Raw genomic sequence first — 22,077 nt, 5'->3', positions numbered from 1 at the left:
GAGGTGGTGCAAACTGCTTCCTTTTCTTTACTCCTTTTTTATTTATTTTCTGTCATAGTTCAATGGAAAACACAGTGACACCAAATCATTAAAATCTCCTTCACCTATGCTTGTGTTTAGTTAAATGTTCTCAATTTGTACAATTCAAGTCTTCATATTACATACATTATATTCCTCTCTTTAGCCTAAATGTTATTACAGCCATAAAACCTGTGAAATGTGGTGCATTTACATTGACAGATTTTGTTACAAACTTACGAACATAAGGTAAGCTGCAAGGAACCAGTATGCCTACATGTGCCAATCCCTATCAAACACAATTATACCTGTGTTTATATATTTAGCTGACAGCAGTAATGCAGCCCATTGAACAACAGATGTTATCTTATACTTTATTCAATGACTTTAGAGACCTTTACAGCTGCCTTTAGTAGGTATTTGTCTTTCTATTCTGATACATGTTTGTTCAAATTCATTAAGCTGGAGAGTCTCTGATTGCTCCTGCCCACATCAGAAACTTAGTTGAATACATATTTGCAATTTTACTCAGTCAATACTTGGAATGCTAATTGTATTTGAGGATTAATACAAATTACTTATACTTTTGCTAGCATGTAAATTTAGAATTCAACATCTTTGCTTTAAATCAAATACCCTAATAATGATTTAATGTAAACTGTAAATCTTATCAGATATTTGTTGAATATTACAGATAATCTAAATTATTACAGTAGGTAACATATTAAAACAGTTTAGTAACCCTGCCTTTTGCTATTGAGAAGTGTGTATTATGGTGTATTTCAAGTGCAATAGGCAACTACATGTTTCCTTTGAAATATACTCTCACACTATAGATCTTAATGTAGCTGTATCATTTAAACATTCAGTCTTGTGGCATTAATATTAAATATAGTGTCACTGAATCATAACACTTCAGCATACAAATCTTGGATTCTTGATTGTCAGCTGATTTCTTCATTATTTACATCCTAGTCATATATATATATATATATATATATATATATATATATATATATATATATATATATATATATATATATATATATATATATATATATATTATCCAAATGAATTTAATGGTATATTAAGTACTACTATCATGTTTCACTTCACAGAATTATAACTTTTAATGATACTCTTTCAGTTTAAGAGTTAGTAAGGGATGGCAGGACCTTTAAAGACACCCTCACCATCAATATATCAACTTGTTAAACCAACCATCATGACCATATCATCCAGTGACATATTACTTGGCATAGACCCTTTTAATTTTATGATGTTATAGACAAATTTGATATTGCTATGATTACTACTAGAACTCTTGGCACATACTTCACAATTTTTTTTGTCTTATTAGAAAAAAAATCAAGGCATTTCTCTCATGAATACTTTGAATAGTGGTTAGCAGAAGGTTTTGTGCAAATATGGTTCACTGTGGTTGACTTTAAAGGGTGATGCTAAGCAACCCATGATAAGGTCCTGTTATTCTATATTTTGGAAAAAAACAGATGAGGTTTGAGAACTGGCCTCAAGCAATGTGAGGGATCCTTATTAATGTAAGGCACTAAACTTTTGTGCAACCAGCCCATGGTATGAATGAATGGCTGAGGCATACATGAAGACTGTCCATATTACAATGTCTCTTCTCACTCATTTGCATAGGGATGTGACAACCCCACTGATCACCATGAGATGCACCCATGCAGTGTATTTGCATCACATGGTGCAGTCAGCCTTGGGGAAGGGGACCTTCATAGCCTTGGTCTTCAGCCTCCTTAGAGGGAGTTCATTCTGAAACAAATCTACTCCCTGTCAGAGAAGAACATGTGGATGAGGAAACACATGACTGTCCAACTCCATACGGAAAAAAAAGAGGATATTAAATTAAATTCTGATAATGATGGCTTACTCAGGCTCAACTAAATTTAGGGATGATAAGAGCTAAAAAATTCTTAATACTTTTCTCTTGATCTTAGTTTACAGAAGAGGAACAAGGCAGTTGAAAAACTATCATACAAAAACTGAGGTTTTCATTTGGTGGCATTTACCAACAGTTGTATTTACTCTAGAATGTTTGTATTACAGCCTTTTGTATTAATATGCTATGTCTATATTTTCAGTCATGCATGTTCCACTGCTATGGGGATTGATCAGATAAGAAGTGGTGATTCACTTGAATGTTGTGATGCTAATATCGTACATGCTTTTTTCTGGTTTGTCTATATCACTTATGTGTTACATAAAATATAATTACTAATAATGATTGTCAAAGGGCAGTCATATCTGTACCACTATGTGAAGTGTGGTGTCGTCTAAATTACACCAAGAATTGCACCTCCAAGACAAGAGAGGTGAGTTTATGGCTTTTTTGTAGTTTTATAACATTATGGCACAATTTGGAACTTTACAAACATATTTTCAAGATCATTTATAATATACCTAAAAAATAGAAGCTGAGTCTATTATTATACTTGATTTATTACTTTCCATCTATGATGCACTACCAATTAACTCTGTATTCTCACTAAAACCATTATTTACTTGTAAGGAGCCAGATAATTTTTTATTTATAAAATGTATTATCTTAGAAGTGAGTTTCAATATTTGGTATAATTAAATGAGGGCTGGAATGTTTACATCAGTCATTGGATGGGAGTATCAGTCCAATGTCAGTGTTACCATAACTGCATCCCTTCAAAGGGCAAAATTAATGGGACAGTCTGATACTGAATAGGGAATAAGGAAGTATCTTCAACATGTTATTAGTTATCACTAAGTATTGCAGATACAAATCCTCAAACTGCTTGGGATTTGCAACACTGCAAGCATAAACCATTTCTCAATTATAAATATCAAGAGTATCCAGAACATTATTTAGCAAATGCTACTGTATAAAAAGTACAGTAGAAAACATCAAGCAGGAAACCATTTTAGCTAATAAATGGCAAGGAATAAAAAAAGAAACAAAGCACTGGTGGAATGGAGCTGATTGCTGTATTGTCATTGTGGCTGCTCAATCCTGACTAAATGTTCTGGTGGTAGATGCAGGGCTATTAAGAATGAGATGCCAGTTCCCACCTTGACACTGCCAGACAAACTGTGACAAGTTTGATCATGCAGGAAACAAGTTTATGGCACGAGTCATATTTCCATAATGCAATGATAATTAGTGTGTTAGTTTGTTATGTGCTTGTATCAGAATCTGTACTTTAGGCTTTCATTTGATTTTTCAAACCTTGTACCTGCTCATTTCAGTTTACACCACCATCCTGTAATTTTAATACTTTATCTCAAAGCCTTCTCTTTCTTTTGTACCAACAGTATATAAATTTCCATTCAAAAGCATTTGATTCATAAAATGAACAAGAGTAATTAGTCTTATTATTCAAAAATATAACAAATACTAAAAAATATTATATTATTTAACATCTTTCCATTTATATCAGATATCCATTCCTTCAAACTATATTCCTCGTACATGAAAAGTTTGACGTGTGCTAAGGATGGATGATAAAAGTAATGAACATGTGTAGTGGTGAAAGATGTCAAATGTAGCATCTTATAGTGGTTTGAACTTATAGAAAAGAATGACAGGAAATGAGATAACCAAAAGATCATAGTAATTCAGGATAATTACTACAATGTTAATGAATAAGAAAATCAAGTGATCAGTTGGGATTGTCTTGCATTATTATGAACCACATGAGAATATAGTTCACCAATTCTACTGGCATCCAATCGCTACACCTAAATACCAATAGGTATAAAATTGTCAATGTAAACACACCACAAATATCATTTCAATGTCCAACCTAGACATTATACAACTTATCTGTCAAAACTTAGATTACTTAGACTGCTACAGAAGTTTCTTTTCTCAGCATGGCTTGGCTTTTCTTGCCTGACAATAGAGTGAAGATATTATTACTATTCTTTTCTTTCTTCATAATCTATTTCAATTCAATGGGAAATGATGTTTCAATGGACCCAATTTGTACATACTTATTTGCCCTCCTTGGCCTAAAGTTTCAAGATAAGTGTCTTTCCCAATTCCCCATACCCTCTTTAAAATATAAAAGCCTTTTCCCATCAGCATCACCTTAAAAAATGTACATAAAAGCTGAAAGACCCACCTACATTTTAAGGGACTTAACAAATAGGGCAGCCATTGCTTGTGTTTTGTTCCCATTCTGCCGCCGTAATTCCTCCACAGCCTGTGACCGACTAAACCCAAGGCCAATTATTTCCTGCACATCTGACTCAGAAAAGTTATCCATAGGAGGGTCAGGGTTGGCGGCCTGTAACTGTGGTGATGGTGAGGTAGCTGCAGTGGAAGTGGCAGCTTCTTCTTTGGTGTTTTCTTTTGCACTTTCTCCTTTATTTGTGTTTGGATCCTGGTTGCCTGCCTCCGTGCCTACCCAGTCAAAGAAAGAGGAAGAAATTCTATTAACATATATTTCTCTACATAATTTTAGTTGATAACTAGCATAGTTACATGTGCAATCATTTTTACAAACCTGCATGATTTAAATGCTCTTTGAAAACTGAAAGGAAGATTATTCCTGTGTGTGATAAAATAGATTTAGTAAAGATCAACTATAATGGACAATTAATCCCCATGTGGCACACTTCACTACTGGACTAAAAGGATACTGTTATTGTATTTCATAGGTTTCATAAAAAAAGCAAGGGGAACCCCACCACTTTCTATTATTTCTGCTGCTTGTGGTATGAACACACTGAAAGGATGAAAAGGCAATTCTGTAAAGAAATGTAGGTGAAGGTACTAATGCTACTCAGGAGGAAGGAAAGATAGTGTACAGGAGTAGAAGTCTGACAGAAGTGTTAGTAAGGAATGATTACTTGAACAAAAAAGAGGAAATGTTTAGAGGCTCTTCTGCTGTGATCCCCCCCCAACACTTCAGGGATACTTCTAGAATGAGAGAGAGAGAGAGAGAGAGAGAGAGAGAGATATTTGAAGTTTTATGTCCTAGCTATTTGCTATCTGCAAGTCATCTAAAACCCAAACAAAAACTCCAAACTGCATTTTTATGGCTATATTATGAAAATAATATGCAGGATCATAAATTGTGTAGATATTTAAGTGATTGATTGGCATTATGTACTATATTACATTCATCTGGTGGAGATTTAATGGTAAACTTAAACAATAATATTTTGGGAAACTACTCATCAGCCTTTAAGTTTAAAGGAAAATGCTTTTATGTAACATAGAGTGATTCAATAACTAGATTTTGTCAGATAAACTTTTCTTAATATCAATATACAAAAATGTAGTGAATTTTCGAAGTAGTGTAACCATTTTCTTTACAAAGTTTGCTTGTATTCTGAGGAGAAAAAAAAAATAATAAAAATTCAAGCAGTCATACATTTCAAAATCCATTCAAACAAAATACAGCCAGTTATATACAGATTATGATGATAATAACCTAATGAAATTTGAGTAATACATGACTAAGCTATTTCCATCCAAACTTACTCAACTAACAAAAAACACATTTTGAGAAACGGAGCTTTAAAGATTTTACACATGTGCCATACATTAAGTAATTGATAAAAAAAAAATCATTATTATTACTAGACTGTTCTTTTAGCAATGTGCCATACATTAAGTAACTGATAAAAAAAATTGAGTTTATTATTATTACTAAACCTTCTTTTAGCAATCATTTAATATCAGTCTCATCTCTGAGTCTTCAATTTAGAATCCTCCAGCCATTTCATTAACAGAAAGTGTCAAAACCTTTCAAGATTTAACTCCCCTCATGACTTCTGGCAACTAGCCAAAAATATCTCCAATAACTTTGCTTCTTCTTCTTTCCCTCCTTTATTTCAACCAGATGGCACCACTGCTATCACATCTATTTCTAAAACTGAACTCTTCGCTCAAACCTTTGCTGAAAACTCTATCTTGGATGATTCTGGGCTTGTTCCTCCCTCTCCTCCACCCTCTGACTACTTCATGCTACCTATTAAAATTCTTCGCAATGATGTTTTCCATGCCCTTGCTGGCTTAAACCCTCGGAAGGCTTATGGACCTGATGGGGTCCCTCCTATTGTTCTCTGAAACCGTGCCGCCATGCTTGCACCTTGCCTAGTCAAATTCCTTCAGCTCTGTCTGTCAACATCTACCTTTCCTTCTTGCTGGAAGTTTGCCTACATTCAGCCTGTTCCTAAAAAGGGTGATTGTTCTAATCCCTCAAACTACTGTCCCATTGCTTTAATTTCCTGCCTATCAAAAGTTTTTTAATCTATCCTCAACAGGAAGATTCTTAAACATCTATCACTTCACAACCTTCTATCTGATCGCCAGTATGGGTTCCGTCAAGGCCTCTCTACTGATGACATTCTGGCTTTCCTTACTGAGTCTTGGTCATCCTTTTTTAGAGATTTTGGTGAAACTTTTGCTGTTGCCTTGGACATATCAAAAGCTTTTGATAGAGTCTGGCACAAAGCTTTGATTTCCAAACTATCCTCCTATGGCTTCTATCCTTCTCTCTGTAACTTCATCTCAAGTTTCCTTTCTGACCATTCTATTGCTGCTGTGGTAGATGGTCACTGTTCTTCTCCTAAATCTATTATCAGTGGTGTTCCTCAGGGTTCTGTCCTGTCACCCACTCTCTTCTTATTATTCATTAATGATCTTCTAAACCAAACTTCTTGTCCTATCCACTCCTACACTGATGATACCACCCTGCACTTTTCCACGTCTTTTCATAGACATCCAACCCTTCAAGAGGTAAACATTTCACGCAGAGAAGCCACAGAACGCTTTACTTCTGATCTTTTTAAATTTCTGATTGGGGCAGAGCAAACTTGGTATTGTTCAATGCCTCAAAAACTCAATTCCTCCATCTATCAACTCGACACAACCTTCCAGACAACTATCCCCTCTTCTTCAATGACACTCAACTGTTCCCCTCTTCTACACTGAACATCCTCAGTCTGTCCTTTACTTATAATCTGAACTGGAAATTTCACATCTCATCTCTAGCTAAAACAGCTTCTATGAAGTTAGGTGTTCTGAGACATCTCCGCCAATTTTTCTCACCCCTCCAGGTGCTAACTCTGTACAAGGGCCTTATCCGTCCATGTATGGAGTATGCTTCACATGTCCAGGGGGGATTCTACTCATACTGCTCTTCTAGACAGGGTGGAATCAAAAGCTTTTCGTCTCATCAACTCCTCTCCTCTAACTGACTGTCTTCAGCCTCTCTCTCACCGCTGCAATGTTGCATCTCTAGCCGTCTTCTACCGCTATTTTCATGCTAACTGCTCTTCTGATCTTGCTAACTGCATGCCTCCCCTCCTCCCACAGCCTCGCTGCACAAGACTTTCTTCTTCCTCTCACCCCTATTCTGTCGACCTCTCTAACGCAAGAGTTAACCAGTATTCTCAATCATTCATCCCTTTCTCTGGTAAACTCTGGAACTCCCTGCCTGCTTCTGTATTTCCACCTTCCTATGACTTGAATTCCTTCAAGAGGGAGGTTTCAAGACACTTATCCATCAATTTTTGACTACTGCTTTACCCTTTTATGGAACTGGCATTTCAGTGGGCATTTTTTTTTATTGAATTTTTGTTGCCCTTGGCCAGTGTCATTCCTACATAAAAAAAAAAAAAGATAACTTGTATCAACAATGATTTTCCTCTTTTTGCATGGTTGAACAGGTTTTTCCCTCTCCCTTATTCTATCCCACCCTCTTAGAGCATTTAGCATTTTGGCATGAATTGGGAGTCCATGCTCATTTTATATAAATTACCTGCCACATATAATATATGAAAAATAAAGCTGGCTGGGGGAACAGCAAAGTCAAGAATTGGTTTCCCAACACTTTTAACTGAGGCATAAAGTCCATACTATTTGGTGCAGGGACTCATTGGGGTCTTGAATTATACCATGAAAGCACTTTCTCAATAGACTTCAGTCGTTAGTCAATCCTTGTAAATTTTTTTTTTTTTTTTTATGAATCTTATTCAATGAAACATGAAATTTCATTGAACTATGAGATGGCATTATGTCACCATCCTTCCAATTTGTCATACAAACTGTACACCAATTTCTGGCAGGTCATAAATTGTTCATTATTGTGTATTATGGGCATTTTGTTAGTATTACTACCATAGATTTTTGTGTTTAATTTTTTAGATATCAATCAGCTGGACGGTGCCTTTCAAACCTAAATGTGAAAATGTGCCTATTTGTGAAATGTATCTATTTCACCTTCACTACCAGAGCTACTTTATCTTTGCACTTGTATCCTTAGCTGAGGTAATGTAGACTTCATTGTCAGCAATATCTATTTCACCTTCACTGAAAAAAAAAAATCAACAAAAAAAAAAAAAAAAAAAAAAAACATTTGCCATATGACAACGAGATTTCAGAAACACATAGGAGGAATGTTAAGCTACAAAGATCCACGGATACTGAAAATAGCCCAAATTTTGAGACTTTTCATGTCTTCTGCCAAGTGCCCCCCTTAAGGAAATTTCAGCTTGGTTTAACTATGCTCCTGGAACTCAACTTACAGCCTTTCACTTGACTTGCTGAGCTTAAATGCCACACACATATCTCATTGGTTGGTGTGAAATAAACAGTCTCACACAGGCCACTCTAAGCTAATTTCCATGATACATAGCATATATATATATATATATATATATATATATATATATATATATATATATATATATATATATATATATATATATATATATATATATATATATATATATATATATATATATATATATATATATATATATATATATATATTGTATTTGCCACTGTATTAGATGCACCTCTGCATAAAATGCATCCCTGTTTTACAAGGATGTTTGTGGAAAAAAATTTTGTTTCATCATAAAGTTATGGAATAAAAATTGTAGTGTGTGTGTGTGTGTGTGTGTGTGTGTGTATTTACCTAGTTGTGCTTTATAGGAAAAGAGCTATGCTCGTGCTGTCCGATCTCCATATCTTTTAATGTCCAACTTAGCCTTGAATCCATGTATACTTTCTGCATTTACTATCTCCTCATCCATACTGTTCCATACATCAATACTTATATATGGGAAACTATACTTTTTGACATCTCTTCTACAAGCACTCCTCTTCAGCCTCTTTCCATGTCCTCTAGTGTCCCGTGTATCCCAGACCATTAAGTCGCTCCGGTCCATCTCCTCTACTCCCTCATATGTATGTGTGTATGAGGACCAGTGGCCAAGGGCAACAAAATTTTTAATAGAAAGAAAGGCCTACTTAATGCCAATTCCCATAGAAATGTCAGAAAAAAAGCGGTTGCTTTAGCTGGAGATGAGATGTCAAGTTTCTGGTTGAGATTATAAGTAAAGGACAGATTGAGGATGTTCAGTGTAGAAGAGGGGGACAGTTGAGTGTCTTTGAAGAAGAGGGGATAGTTGTCTGGAAGGTTGTGTTGAGTTGATAGATGGAGGAACTGAGTTTCTGAGGCACTGAACAATACTAAGTTTGCTCTGCCCCAATCAGAATTTTTAGACTTATCAGAAGTCAGGCGTTCTGTGGCTTCCTGCATGAGCTGTTTACTTCCTGAAGGGTTGGGCCTCTACAAAAAGATGTGGAAAAGTGCAGGGTGGTATCATCAGCATAAGAGTGGATAGGAGATGAAGTTTGGTTTAGATCATTGATGAATAATAGTCAGAGAGTAGATGCCAAAATCCCTAAAAGTGTATGTCTTTTGTCCTCACACCTGGTGTGATGCAGCGCTGTACCTGTGCAGTACTACCATCACATCTAAAACCGTGTGTGTGTGTGTGTGTGTGTGTGTGTGTGTGTGTGTGTGTGTGTGTGTGTGTGTGTGTGTGTGTGTGTGTGAGAGAGAGAGAGAGAGAGAGAGAGAGAGAGAGAGAGAGAGAGAGAGAGAGAGAGAGAGAGAGAGAGAGAGAGAGAGAGAGAGAGAGAGAGAGAGAGAGAGAGAGAGAGAGAGAGAGAGAGAGAGAGAGAGAGAGAGAGAGAGAGAGAGAGAGAGAGAGAGAGAGAGAGAGAGAGAGAGAGAGAGAGAGAGAGAGAGAGAATTCAATACTTTTATTTACAAATTGGAAAGTACAACAAAATGACAAGTACATACATGACATTTGTGAATGAAACTAAAAGTGGCACAAGCCTAGTCTTGGCACTTAGAGAAATGATGGTGACCACTTTACATAACTATACAATACACTGAGAAGTTTTATCAACGCACATACACGTACATGCATACATAAGCATACTTCAAGAGTTTATTTTGCAGAATGTAGATCACTCTTTTAGTGTCTGTGGTAATATATTTATAAAGTGTGCTGCCAGGTCAGCAAGACCGGATTACGTCATAGTACACTGTTGTCTTAGGTGAGACATTCGCACACAATCACGTAGATAATGTTCAAGAGTGTAAGCATTTTCTGTTTCACACAAATGATAATGTTTATTCTGTTCTTGTCTTGCGATGCCAAACTGCCAGCCATAAAGATATCCAATATCCAATCCAATATGTTACTACCTCACACTTCCTTGTTGCTGGCTGCTGCTGCTGCATTTACCTCACCCCTTTGGGGGGGGGGGGGCAGGGACTGCTGCCTCTTGGGGCAGTATTGGGGGTAAACTGGGGAGCTGCTGTGGTGTCTGGGGACTGAGGTGTGATGTGATAGGCAGGGCAAGGAATTCAGCTGAATTGAGGGCAGATGGTGCTGCTTGAGATGACGCCTTGTGTACTGGATCCCCCAAGAGGTGGGTGGTCAGTCTCGGGGGACACTTGGTGCTCCAGGCAATGTGTTCCTACTGGCAGTTTGGACACCTTGCTGCAATTTCTCTTTGCATATCTTGATGCTGTGAGGTTCATTACAGAATCCCCATTTTTCCATCTGGTCGCACTGCTGCACTCGATGACCCCACCTCTGGCATCTCCCACAAAATGTTGGTTTCCCCATAAACTTCTCCATCTTGAAAGGTCGCATCCCTAGCAGGGTCAGCATTTCTGGCACCTCTCCCTCCCATACTGCAAAGACTTGGTTCTTGGAAAGCCATGTTGTGCGATTCATGTTCCTTTCGGCATGAGTTGTTGATGGGTGTCATTCTACATGACATGGAAACATATACTCGTAGTGTAGATAGTTCTTTTCATAATTTCCTTGGTCTTCTTGCTCTCCATTATTTCTTGCAGTTTCATTATCTCTCCTTGGAGCAGGTGACCAATTTCTGTGAGGAATCTCACTGTGTCCCTGTCTCGTGTAACTGCGATGATGCTTTTTGTCATTAACCTGGGTTGGACTGACAGATTCTGATGACTGTTCGCCACCTCTGCCAGCCATATTGCCGTCCTTGAGCAAGACTCCCTGTGGGAAGGTAAGGCAATTCACATGGTTGGGCATGATGTCTTGAGGCTGGTCTGAGCACTGATTATCACTATTACTCCTGTCACTTTTCACTTTATTGCCCCTTTTCCTCTTTGCTCTTACAGTTGTGAAGCCAGTGTCCTCCATGTTGTCACTGGTTACCCAAGTGTTTCACTTAGCTGGTCCACATGCTGTGCTTGATGTAATCTGCACCTTGTTTATGTCTCTGTCGTCCCATGTGATATCACTCAAGGAATGAGATTCCATACTTGCAGTATCACTGTACATAACTCAGTGCTGGGGCAGAAATGTCCCAGAGATAGACAGCACTGGGTGGTTCAGGAAGTGGGGATGACCTCTGCTAAGGTCAAGAGGTCAACTGGAGAGAGAGAGAGAGAGAGAGAGAGAGAGAGAGAGAGAGAGAGAGAGAGAGAGAGAGAGAGAGAGAGAGAGAGAGAGAGAGAGAGAGAGAGAGAGAGAGAGAGAGAGAGAGAGAGAGAGAGAGAGAGAGAGAGAGAGAGAGAGAGAGAGAGAGAGAGAGAGAGAGAGAGAGAGAGAGAGAGAGAGAGAGAGAGAGAGAGAGAGAGAGAGAGCAGAGCAGAACAGGCTAGGGTATGGACTCCAGACTGTATGATGAAGAGTGGCCGCTTCCTGCCATTAACTTACTGTAAGAATTTCCACACACAGACACTCTCCCTTCCCCCGATTAATTTACCTTATTTCCCTCTGTTCAGTCAATTCGAGTCTCACATAGTTTGCAGCAAAAGAACTGCCTTTGACAAAAACACTATCACTATTTATTCAGCCCCCTCTGTTTGATCAGAAGAATTTTTTTTAAAAGTAAAGTGTTTTATTCAAATAGAGACTATGTGGGGAGCAATCTCTCCTGTTACAGTTTTTGAGGGACACAGTGGCACAGCAGTCACTGTGCAGGAATGTGACTGGGAGATGAGTTGCCTCTGGTCAGCCTGTGTGGTGCCAGGGAATTGGTGCCGCAGAGAGCTTTGCCAAGGCGGAGATTAGGCTGACATGTCCCCTAGTGACCGCAGAGGTGTGGGTGGCACTAGTGAAGGACCTGCCCGTGTCCAGTGTTGATTTCCTTTTGGGGAATGACCTGGCAGGTGGAAAAGTTTGGGTGCAGCTCCCATCCGTGGATGCCGTTCCAGATGGGGAGGCTGCCAAGAGTGCTGTCTCTGTTTCTTGTGTTACTCTTCCTAAGGCGAGGTAAGCACCCCGGTGTTGGATGCCCGCGGGATCTGTGATTCCAGGGGTAGACTGCAATAAGGCAGGGCCACCACAAAATGAGCGCAGTGTTAGTACTAATGCTGCAATTTGGGCAGAGTGCCCAGAGGCCTGTCCTGCTGCTGGCAGGACAGTCAGACTCACCTTTGAGTAAGTATGCTGGAGCTGAATGCAAAAGCCTAGAACCACCATGGAAAGCATCTGACTTTGTGGAGAGTGTTGCCAAGGGTGAGGCTAGTGATGAGTTTGAGTTGTGTGTTCAATGGCTTGCCTCACCCTGTGGAGCTTCTTGGAAGTGGCACTCAGGCGGAGTTGTCATCTGGTGTTGAGGCTGTGGGCACCAGTACTCACTCTGAGCCCCAGCTAGTTGTGTCTGGTGTGTCAGGGATTGCTGCCAGAGGCAGGGAAACTCCTGACTCTGCTGGGGAGGCAGGAGTTTCCTCCTCTGCGGGGTGTACTGGAGGCAGGGAGCAGCCTGCTCCCCTGCCAGGACCAGACACGGTGGGTGTTTGCTTACGTAGTGAGCCACCTGTGCTGGCAGCTGCTGCAACAGCTGTTAGTATAGTTAGGGAGGGTTCTGCCCCTCGTGTATGTGCTGCACCACTCCTTGCAAAGGCAGGAGTGGATGACAAGGAAGCAGAGGGTTGGGCAGCATGTGTTGAGAGCAACACTATTGTGAATAGCTGGTGGAGAGAGGACAGAGGTTTGTTACTCCATTTTGATGTGCCATCCACAATTAAGGAGGCACAGGTGCTGGAAGCACATAGCAGCCTGGTGCTTGGCCGTTTTGGAGTCAGGTTGACTTGGGAGAATTTGGTGCAGGTTTGGTGGTCAGGTGTGACCACATTTGTTGGGCATAACTGCGTGAGTCAGGCTGGCAAGCCTGATGACCTCGTCTGTGGCCTCTCTCAGTTATGTTATGACTGGTGCTGTTTCTCCTGGTATGGGGATTGTTTGTGATGTTGCTCGCCCAATTTCTCCTTCTGAGGCAAGTTGTTATGATGTATTTGAAGTGAGTGTTATGGTGCCACGTTGAGAGGCAGCACTGTGTAAGGCTGCTGGTCATAGTGTGTTGTTTGCTGTTCAGAGGGCACCCTCAGTGTTACTGTGGGCTTTGTTTGGCCAAGTTGTTAGTACTTGTCAGGTGCTGGGTCCAAGCAGCATAGTATGTGATGCTGGATGTCGGCTTCCTTTTAAGTGACAAGGTATTGGAAATGATGAGAGAGGCTTGCACATTGTAGCAGTTGCTGGGGCCAGTGGGGCTGGCCCAGTGGCATGTTGGCCAGGCTCATGTTGAAGCCTGGGGTTTGTTTTGTGACAGCCATGTGTGTTTCTTTGGCTCCGTGTATGCTGTGTCCTGGAAAGGAGCAGCTGTTAGCTCGCTGTGGCAATGCCTGTGTCATCGAAGGGCGTAGTAGTGTTGCATCTGACAGTGAGACACAGGCTTGGTGGTGTGACACCCAGGAAGGAGTATATTGTTTAGTTGCCAAGTGGTATTTTTATTTTGTCAATTTAATGGGTGTGGCAAGGAGGTTCCATGGAGCCAGGAGCAGGAAAGCAGGGGTGGTGTGGGCAGTGCAGGCCTGACTGAGAGTTTTGTTTGGCCGGGATGTATTTTGCCTGGCCCTGCCCTGATGATGTTCCAGAAGATTATGGTCCCTGGTGGGTGCATTGTATGGTGCAAGGATGCATGGTGACTCTGAAGTTTGTACAGTGTGGAGAAGATACAAATGGAGCAGAGTGTGTAGTGAAGAGAAGAGGAGAGGTGAGAGTTGGTGGAGTAGCGAAGGCAGAAAACCAAGGAAACAATGGAGATGGAGAAAAGAATTCCAGTCACAGGATATGTTGGAGCAGCTGTAGCTGCTGGAGAAAAGAGATGACTAAAATGCCCTACATGAGAAAGCTTGCACACCAGTGGAGCCGTGAAGACCACAGGTCCTGGCGTAGTGCCAGACAGGTCTGGGAGGAGAAATAGGAGGAGGAGAAAGAAAAAACGGCAATTCGAGATGGAGGGCCAAGTGGAAGCCCTGTTATTTTTTGTTATAGTAGTCAATTATATCAGTGCTTTAGTAGTGTTTGATACTTTGTAATTTGTATATGCCCTTTGTTTAAGCCTGATGTTGCACCTTATTAGTTGTATGTTGATTGTGAATTTGTATATTCCCAAAATTTTAGTAAGCTTTTGTATAGCATCTGAAAATTTTCATTTATGAGGGGGCATGTAATGTACATTGAGATCATGCAATAAAGAAAGTAAGAATGATGAAAGAAAAGACAATAAACGAGAGAGAGAGAGAGAGAGAGAGAGAGAGAGAGAGAGAGAGAGAGAGAGAGAGAGAGAGAGAGAGAGAGAGAGAGAGAGAGAGAGAGAGAGAGAGAGAGAGAGAGTAGGGGGGCTAGAGTACAGACTCCAGATTGTACGATGAAGAGTGGTTGCTCACTGCCCTCAACTTAATGTAAGAATTTCTACACAGGCACTCTCCTTCCCTGATAAATTTACCTTATTTCCCTCCGTTCAGTCAATTTGAGTCTCACATAGTTTGCAGCAGAGGAAATACCCTTGACAAAGAAACTATCATTATTCATTTAGCCCCCTTTGTTTGATCAGAAGAATTTTTTAAAAGTAAAGTGTTTTATTCAAGTAGAGACTATGCAGGGAGCGGGTGTGGGTGTACGTTTGTGTGTGTGTGTGTGTGTGTGTGTGTGTGTCGCATCCCCCGCCCTCACCCAACCCCCTTTAGCAGCGGCGCAGGAAGGTTGTTGGAGTACTTTCCCACTGCAGTCACTACCCAGTCATTGGAAAGAGCAGATGTACTGAGACGTGCTCTAACATTGCTTGGATACTAAGGCGGGATACTAAGTAGCCAGGTCAGTTGCCTTAAGGGAGATAAGCAAGTTATTATCAGCCATACACCCTAGCCTACTTATATAGAATAGGAGTCTCCATAGTAATCTGCCAGTAAGTATAGTTGTGAATTACACACTACACCCAAGGAAATGACTCCTCGGCTGTACAAGTGTACAAATTAAGTTTTGTGCAAAGTGAGTGGTGACAGACCCTCCTGTGCATTTGTGGGCAATCTTGCATAGTATTTTTTTTTGTCTTTTGTTAGTAACCTGCTTTGTCTTAAATGCTACTGCGGACTGATGCAGTTCAGCCACAGAGGACCTAAGTAATTAGCTGCATAGTAAACTTTACTCCCTCCCCAGGTCCTGACAAGGCCTGTTGTCCAGGAAGCAGTAAATGATACTATTTGGCTTGAGGCTATAACACTCTGTTGGGCAGTGGGAGGACAGCCAAAGTTGGTGGAAGCCCAGCAGGATATTATAACTCGATCATATGTGTTATCATGTGTTAATTGTTTTTCGTAGATGTGGTTGTCAATTCCTCTGCAGCTGTGGATGTTAAGTGCTTTTTGGACCATCCCCCTTGTCTGTGGGTAGGTAAAACAGACTGGTGACCTCAAATTAGTGTGACCTGGAGTTACGACAGTTGTGAGAAGGGTACAGGAGTCACAGGGGACCCTGTACACCTGTATTTGAACCATGCACTGAGTCCATATAGGAGGTGGCTCAGTGAAGCTAGTCCTATATATATATATATATATATATATATATATATATATATATATATATATATATATATATATATATATATATATATATATGAATTATATATTCACTCTCCCTGAAAATCTCTCACAGGCACTCCACTCACTTCCTGTGATATGAAAACTGTGCCGCAGACCACTTCCTTCAGGTTGGCCAAAGACCTCAGTAAAATATGAATATGGGGCAATAATACCAGAACCAGGCAGAGAAGGATGTGATTTAGATGTAGGAAGAATAATAAGGATGATCCTAGAAGAATTAAATAGTGCAGAAAATTGTGGTGGCCAATCACAAGATGCCAAACAAACTGCATAGGAATCCCAACACCATCCTCAGACCCTACGCCACTACACTCTCTCTCTCTCTCTCTCTCTCTCTCTCTCTCTCTCTCTCTCTCTCTCTCTCTCTCTCTCTCTCTCTCTCTGACCAGCTATGAGGAGAAAAGATCAACCCCCTTCAAAAACCTCTCCAAGCATCAAGGAAGGCAGGCATGTTATGTAAGGGCCCACAAGAATAACTACACTCCTATGAGTAGTGAATGATGACTCCAGGTGATGATGCCACCAGCCAAGCTGATGCCCTACCTCTCCTGCAGATGTGGCAAGGGAGGAAAGATTGAGAAGAAAGGAAAGGACGTGAGCCCATGAGGACAACACAGTGGGATGAGGTTGGCCCAGGTCAGCCCAGAGATGCAAGATGATGCCACAAAAACAACAAAGGTAGGTGGAGGGCTGCCAGGGCTGTGCCTGCAGACTCTTTCACCCCTCTTAACACCATCACCTCCTCCTGCTGTGGCATCCCTGCTGAAAAAGCCATGTGCTCAGATGGTTAGCCATCCACACCTCTCGCATGGACCTCAATCTACCTTTAACCACCACCCAGACCCCTAAAACAGATAAGCACTCCTGGGATCTGTATTTTTTTTTCTAACTAATTAGGTGTTACCCCAGAGAGGGATTTGGAGTAGGTAGGCATCTTTCTCAGCCAGTTATATCTTATTTCTTTTGTTGGTGTTAACTGGCTTTATTTTTTATTTATTTATTTATTTTTTTTTTTTGTGCTAGTAAAGTATTTATTTTTCTATTCATTTTTTTTTACTTAACCCAGTTTTGTTGTTTCTTTCTTCATTGTCAACTGAGAAGAGTACTTTGCTCTTTAGCTTTTTTATTGGAGAGCAAGTGAGTGATTATTAGTTTATTGTTATTTTTATTCTTTTTATTAAATATGTGACTGGGAATTGGCACAATATATTATCATAATGTACCATGCCCTTTTAAAAGGAGACACCTAAGGCTAGAAGGCATTATTTCTATCATGGCAGAAATAAGAATGTAGATGAGGGAATCTCCAGTATCCCTTGCTCCAACATTTTCAATTACCTCTTACAAGACATGTGAAATGCTAGCATTCTCCTCAACTCAGCAACTGATTTAGCCAAATGGGGATTTAATAGCTTACTGAGTTAATCATCTCTATTCCATTCAAGAGTGTACCTTCTTCAGTTTCAAAAAAAGCATTTCAAAACATCAGCACCTTCAGTGATTCTTGATTATGGTAATGCTCGATTTCACAAGTTCACTAGATATCAGAGTACTGACAGTCTGGCACCAAGACAGTTACTGACATCTACCTGGAGGCAGCCCTGTGAACACACCAAGCTGGGATTATGCATCATTTCTTTGATCTCAGTTTTCAAGCAAATGGCTCTAGTATGCTGCAGAACTTATGAAGACAGTTAAATCAGTCAACCAAGATACCATATATCCCAAAAGGGATGACTGTGATAAAGAGTAGCAGCAGGTAAACTCTGGAACTCCCTGCCTGCTTCTGTATTCCACCTTCCTATGACTTGAATTCCTTCAAGAGGGAGGTTTCAAGACACTTATTCATCAATTTTTGACCACTGCTTTGACCCTTTTATGGGACTGGCATTTCAGTGGGCATTTTTTCTTATTGGATTTTTGTTGCCCTTGGCCAGTGTCCTTCCTAAAAAAAAAAAAAAAAAAAAAAAAAAAAAAAAAAAAAAAAAAAAGCCTCATGACAACTGGAAGAAATATACACCTTGCAGAGTTACTAATTATTTGTGTATAGCTGTTATTTTCACAGGTCACTTGCTTCCTTATCAAAATGAATGCTTTGTTTGGTAAGTTGAGTAAGGTGAGTGATCTGTAAAAACATTGTATGTTAACAGGCAGTTATCTTTATTTCTGGAATGTAACAGTACAGGCAATGAAAGGATGGTCAAGGCTGGTCAAAATCCACTGGTGTACTGGTGGTTAGTTAGAACGCAACTGATAATACGTTGGATTTCTCAAGATTGGATCAATCTCTCAGTGCTTCCATGATATTCTACAGGGAAGTGAGACACTAGGGGGGCAGCAGTAAAGATCTCCATAATGAGAGTGATGGACCGTAATATCCAAGGAAACAAACTTTGTCAAGAAAACAAAAGGAGCCTCAACATACAAAGAATGGAATCTCAGAAAGAAGTATCAACATACGAAGAATGGAATCTCAGAAAGAAGCCATGTGTATCATAAACACATGAAGTACTACCACATACCTTCACCAGAGGTCCCAGCACCTTCCTTAGCACTGGCAGCAAGAGCCTCAGCTAGTGCCCTGTCTTCAGCCATCCTCTCAGACTGCAATCGTGCCTCCTCCTCATTGAGCCGTGTCAGTCTCCCACAGTCTGGAAGCTCACTTTCACTTAAGAATGCAGTGGAGGTGCCTGTGGTGCCAATGTGTAGCTGGTTATTCTTGAGATCAATGGACATCTGAAATATATAAAGGAGTAGTGTGAGGTTAGAGAGAATGTATGACAAAAAATAGTGACTAGTGTATTTTTATGTGATGACAGACAATGTAGGCTATGCCAATCAAGGAGCTAAGCTTCTTGAGTCATTCCATGAACATGCTAAAACCCTTGAGACGAAATGAGAACTGCTCAAAACTATACAAATTATATACCATTTTAAAGCTTAAACAGTGAATATCATAAATCTAAAGAGAAATGTTTGTAAACTACCTATTAAAGGAACGGCATTATAAACTACCATAGTGTTGACAAAAAAAATTATGCTGAGGTAGTAATTTTCATAGCATCATTGACTAGAACAGTGGTGTGCAACTTTTTTGGGTGATAGGGCCACATTAAATAGTTAATGCATGATGAGGGTTTCATATTGCCTTAAATGTGAGTATGCATAGTAATTAATCTATTGATTAATCTATTGAACATCACCATGCAAACTCTGTGACCACAAGACATCAACTGACCATAACTGTCAACAACCAAGTCATATGAATGAAGTCTGAAAGGCTAGCCAGCCAGCACTTGTACCACTGACTGTAACCTCAAGCCACTGTACTAGGCTAATTAGACATACCAGATGCAATAACCATTACACATCATTATGTATTAAGCAACTATAGTATATAAAGTTTACCTACAAATTTAATGATATGCAATAATAGCAATTATAATATAATTTATACTGCTACATATTAAAATTAGATGTGAGCAAATAGCATTATGACATAGTATAGTGTGATAAGGATTTTTTTTTTGTTACTTGCAGAGGGCCATTAGAATGTGGAGGGGCTACTGTGGTTCAGTGGTAATGTGTGCAGCTGAGGGTGCATGGGTTAAAAGTTCTAGTTATGGTCAGATGTTGGGAAAGGGTAACAGTTCCAAAAGTAAAGTCTTTCATGCACATTCCTAGCCCTGATGCATCAACAGAACCCAGATGTAAAGTCTGGGGGATGCAGGAGGGAGGAATATGTGGAAAGAGAAAATGGACTGGTAATAATATCAGTGAAGAGATGAATACTAGATAAGACACATGGATAAATTACAAAGACCATGTACAGAGTTTTTTTTACAATAACAAAAAAAAGACAAAAAAAAAATTTACAGCTTTGGAGGAAAAAATAGTACAAGGAAAACTGAGTGATACTTGAGAAAAACAAAAGAGCATATCAGACTCCAAATCGAAACTATAAACTTGACTGCATCATGGAGGTGCTGTTGCACAACCTAAATCTTCCAAAAGAGGTGGGCAGGGCTTTATAACATGAGTACTTGCAAATCTGTGTCCTAAGGCTGGCGGACTTGCTGGACTCAGTTCTGTAACTGAGTCCCGCTCTCCTTGGGTAACTGGGTGGAAACTGTGCGATGAGCACCAGACCAAGCCTTGACAACTTAGTGTAGTGCTGTGTGAGGTGAGTCCACGAACCAACTCCTGCATCCTGCAAGGAATCTGCTGGAGAGCATGAGGCAAGTACCAAATGCTGGATTCAACGGTATGTGCCTAAGCAAGTCCCCGTGTGAGGCAACTCTGGGAAGCCCACAGTATTTCAATACATCTTCGCAAACCAAGCATGTGACAAGATCAGACAATGTCTGCTTCATGTAGTTCCACACCTGAGCAGTTTTACTTCGCATTGGTGCCATGGCTGATGAACACAGTTTTTTTTGTTTCAGGTTATATATGAAAAATGTTACTTTATGGGATAAGGTGTATGTACACCTTAAGTGTTTAAAATATAAGTATATTATGACTTAAGAAAGGAAAGGTTGTACTGCAACTGAAAAATTATCACAATGAGGTATTTATGATAAATTTGTGTATATTTATTCATGACTGCATTAGTCACGGGTCCTCCTCTCTGAACCAATAAAAAATCAACTGGCTCTGTGTCATGAAAGCCCATGCCATGCAAGCCTCCTATCTATATCTTATTACAGCCCTCGTACCTGCCTCACCAAACACTAATCTCTCCAACTAACTATTGGCTTCGAATACTGTCTTGACCACACTGTGACAGTATCATAGATACGAAGCTTTAGAAACGCGTCTCAACTCGTGTCTCGATCGAGCTAATTGAGCTGACGACTGACTTCCACCTCCACACCTTGTCAGTCTCAAATCGCTTCTCGCAATTGGAACCATCCTCATTCCTGCTGCCTGGTTTCGGTTACATTGTCATGAGTTAGAAGAAGGTGCGAAGAACACTCATACTCACACACGTACACTCACACTCCATTACGTACATCCCTGACCTATTTATATTTGTGTTGTAATTTGGATATATAAATGTTTTCCTTTATTGCTTATTATTTGGTACATGTTACATTAATTTTGTTACTTATTAACTCTCTCTCTCTCTCTCTCTCTCTCCCTTTTTCTGTGTGTGTATGTTAACTTATCAGAGAGAGAGAGAGAGAGAGAGAGAGAGAGAGAGAGAGAGAGAGAGAGAGAGAGAGAGAGAGAGAGAGAGAGAGAGAGAGAGAGAGAGAGAGAGAGAGAGAGAGAGAGAGAGAGAGAGAGAGAGAGAGAGAGAGAGAGAGAGAGAGAGAGAGAGAGAGAGAGAGAGAGAGAGAGCCTCACTGAGAAGCCAGTCTCAGAAAAGGGTCCACAGCAGTAGTCAAAAATTGGAGGATAAGTGTCTTGAAACCTCCCTCTTGAAGGAATTCAAGTCATAGGAAGGTGGATATACAGAAGCAGGTAGGGGAGTTCCAGAGTTTACCAGAGAAAGGGATGAATGATTGAGAATACTGGTTAACTCTTGCATTAGAGAGCTGGACAGAATAGGGGGTGAGAGAAAGAGGAAAGTCTTGTGCAGTGAGGTTGCAGGAGGAGGGGAGGCATGCAGTAAGCAAGATCAGAAGAGCAGGTTAGCATGAAAAATAGGGGTAGAAGAGATGCAACACTGTGGTGATGAGAGAGAGGATGAAGACAGTCTGTTAGAGGAGAGGAATTGATGAGGCGAAAAGGTTTCAATTCCACCCTATCTAGAAGATCGGTATGAGTGAACCCCCCCAGACATGTG

General features: G+C 40.1%; 1 protein-coding gene and 1 long non-coding RNA gene across 5 annotated transcripts in view; one reads left to right on the top strand and one right to left on the bottom strand.

The window, feature by feature from the left end:
• Positions 1-16,961, top strand: part of LOC135113205 (uncharacterized) — a 36,055-nt gene extending 19,094 nt beyond the window's left edge. The window contains exon 3 of the long non-coding RNA XR_010274751.1: positions 16,838-16,961. This is a non-coding gene — a long non-coding RNA (uncharacterized LOC135113205). The remainder of the gene's footprint in view (positions 1-16,837) is intronic.
• Positions 1-22,077, bottom strand: part of LOC135113204 (protein DDI1 homolog 2-like) — a 123,891-nt gene that overhangs the window by 14,736 nt on the left and 87,078 nt on the right. For 3 of the 4 annotated variants that reach the window (XM_064028342.1, XM_064028344.1, XM_064028343.1), the window contains 2 exons: positions 18,806-19,019; positions 22-4,435 (listed from right to left, as the gene is read on the bottom strand). In XM_064028342.1, coding sequence (XP_063884412.1) covers positions 4,155-4,435; positions 18,806-19,019 — 495 coding nt within the window. In that variant the 3' untranslated portion in view covers positions 22-4,154. Of the gene's footprint in view, positions 1-21; positions 4,436-18,805; positions 19,020-22,077 lie in introns of those variants that run through there. The other variant, XM_064028345.1, reaches the window with a different exon arrangement.

This window comes from Scylla paramamosain, chromosome 25 (genome assembly GCF_035594125.1).
Source record: "Scylla paramamosain isolate STU-SP2022 chromosome 25, ASM3559412v1, whole genome shotgun sequence".
Classification (NCBI taxonomy): Eukaryota; Metazoa; Arthropoda; class Malacostraca; order Decapoda; family Portunidae; genus Scylla; species Scylla paramamosain.
Note: the sequence above shows the minus strand (reverse complement) of the source record. Positions and strands in the feature narration are given on the sequence as shown.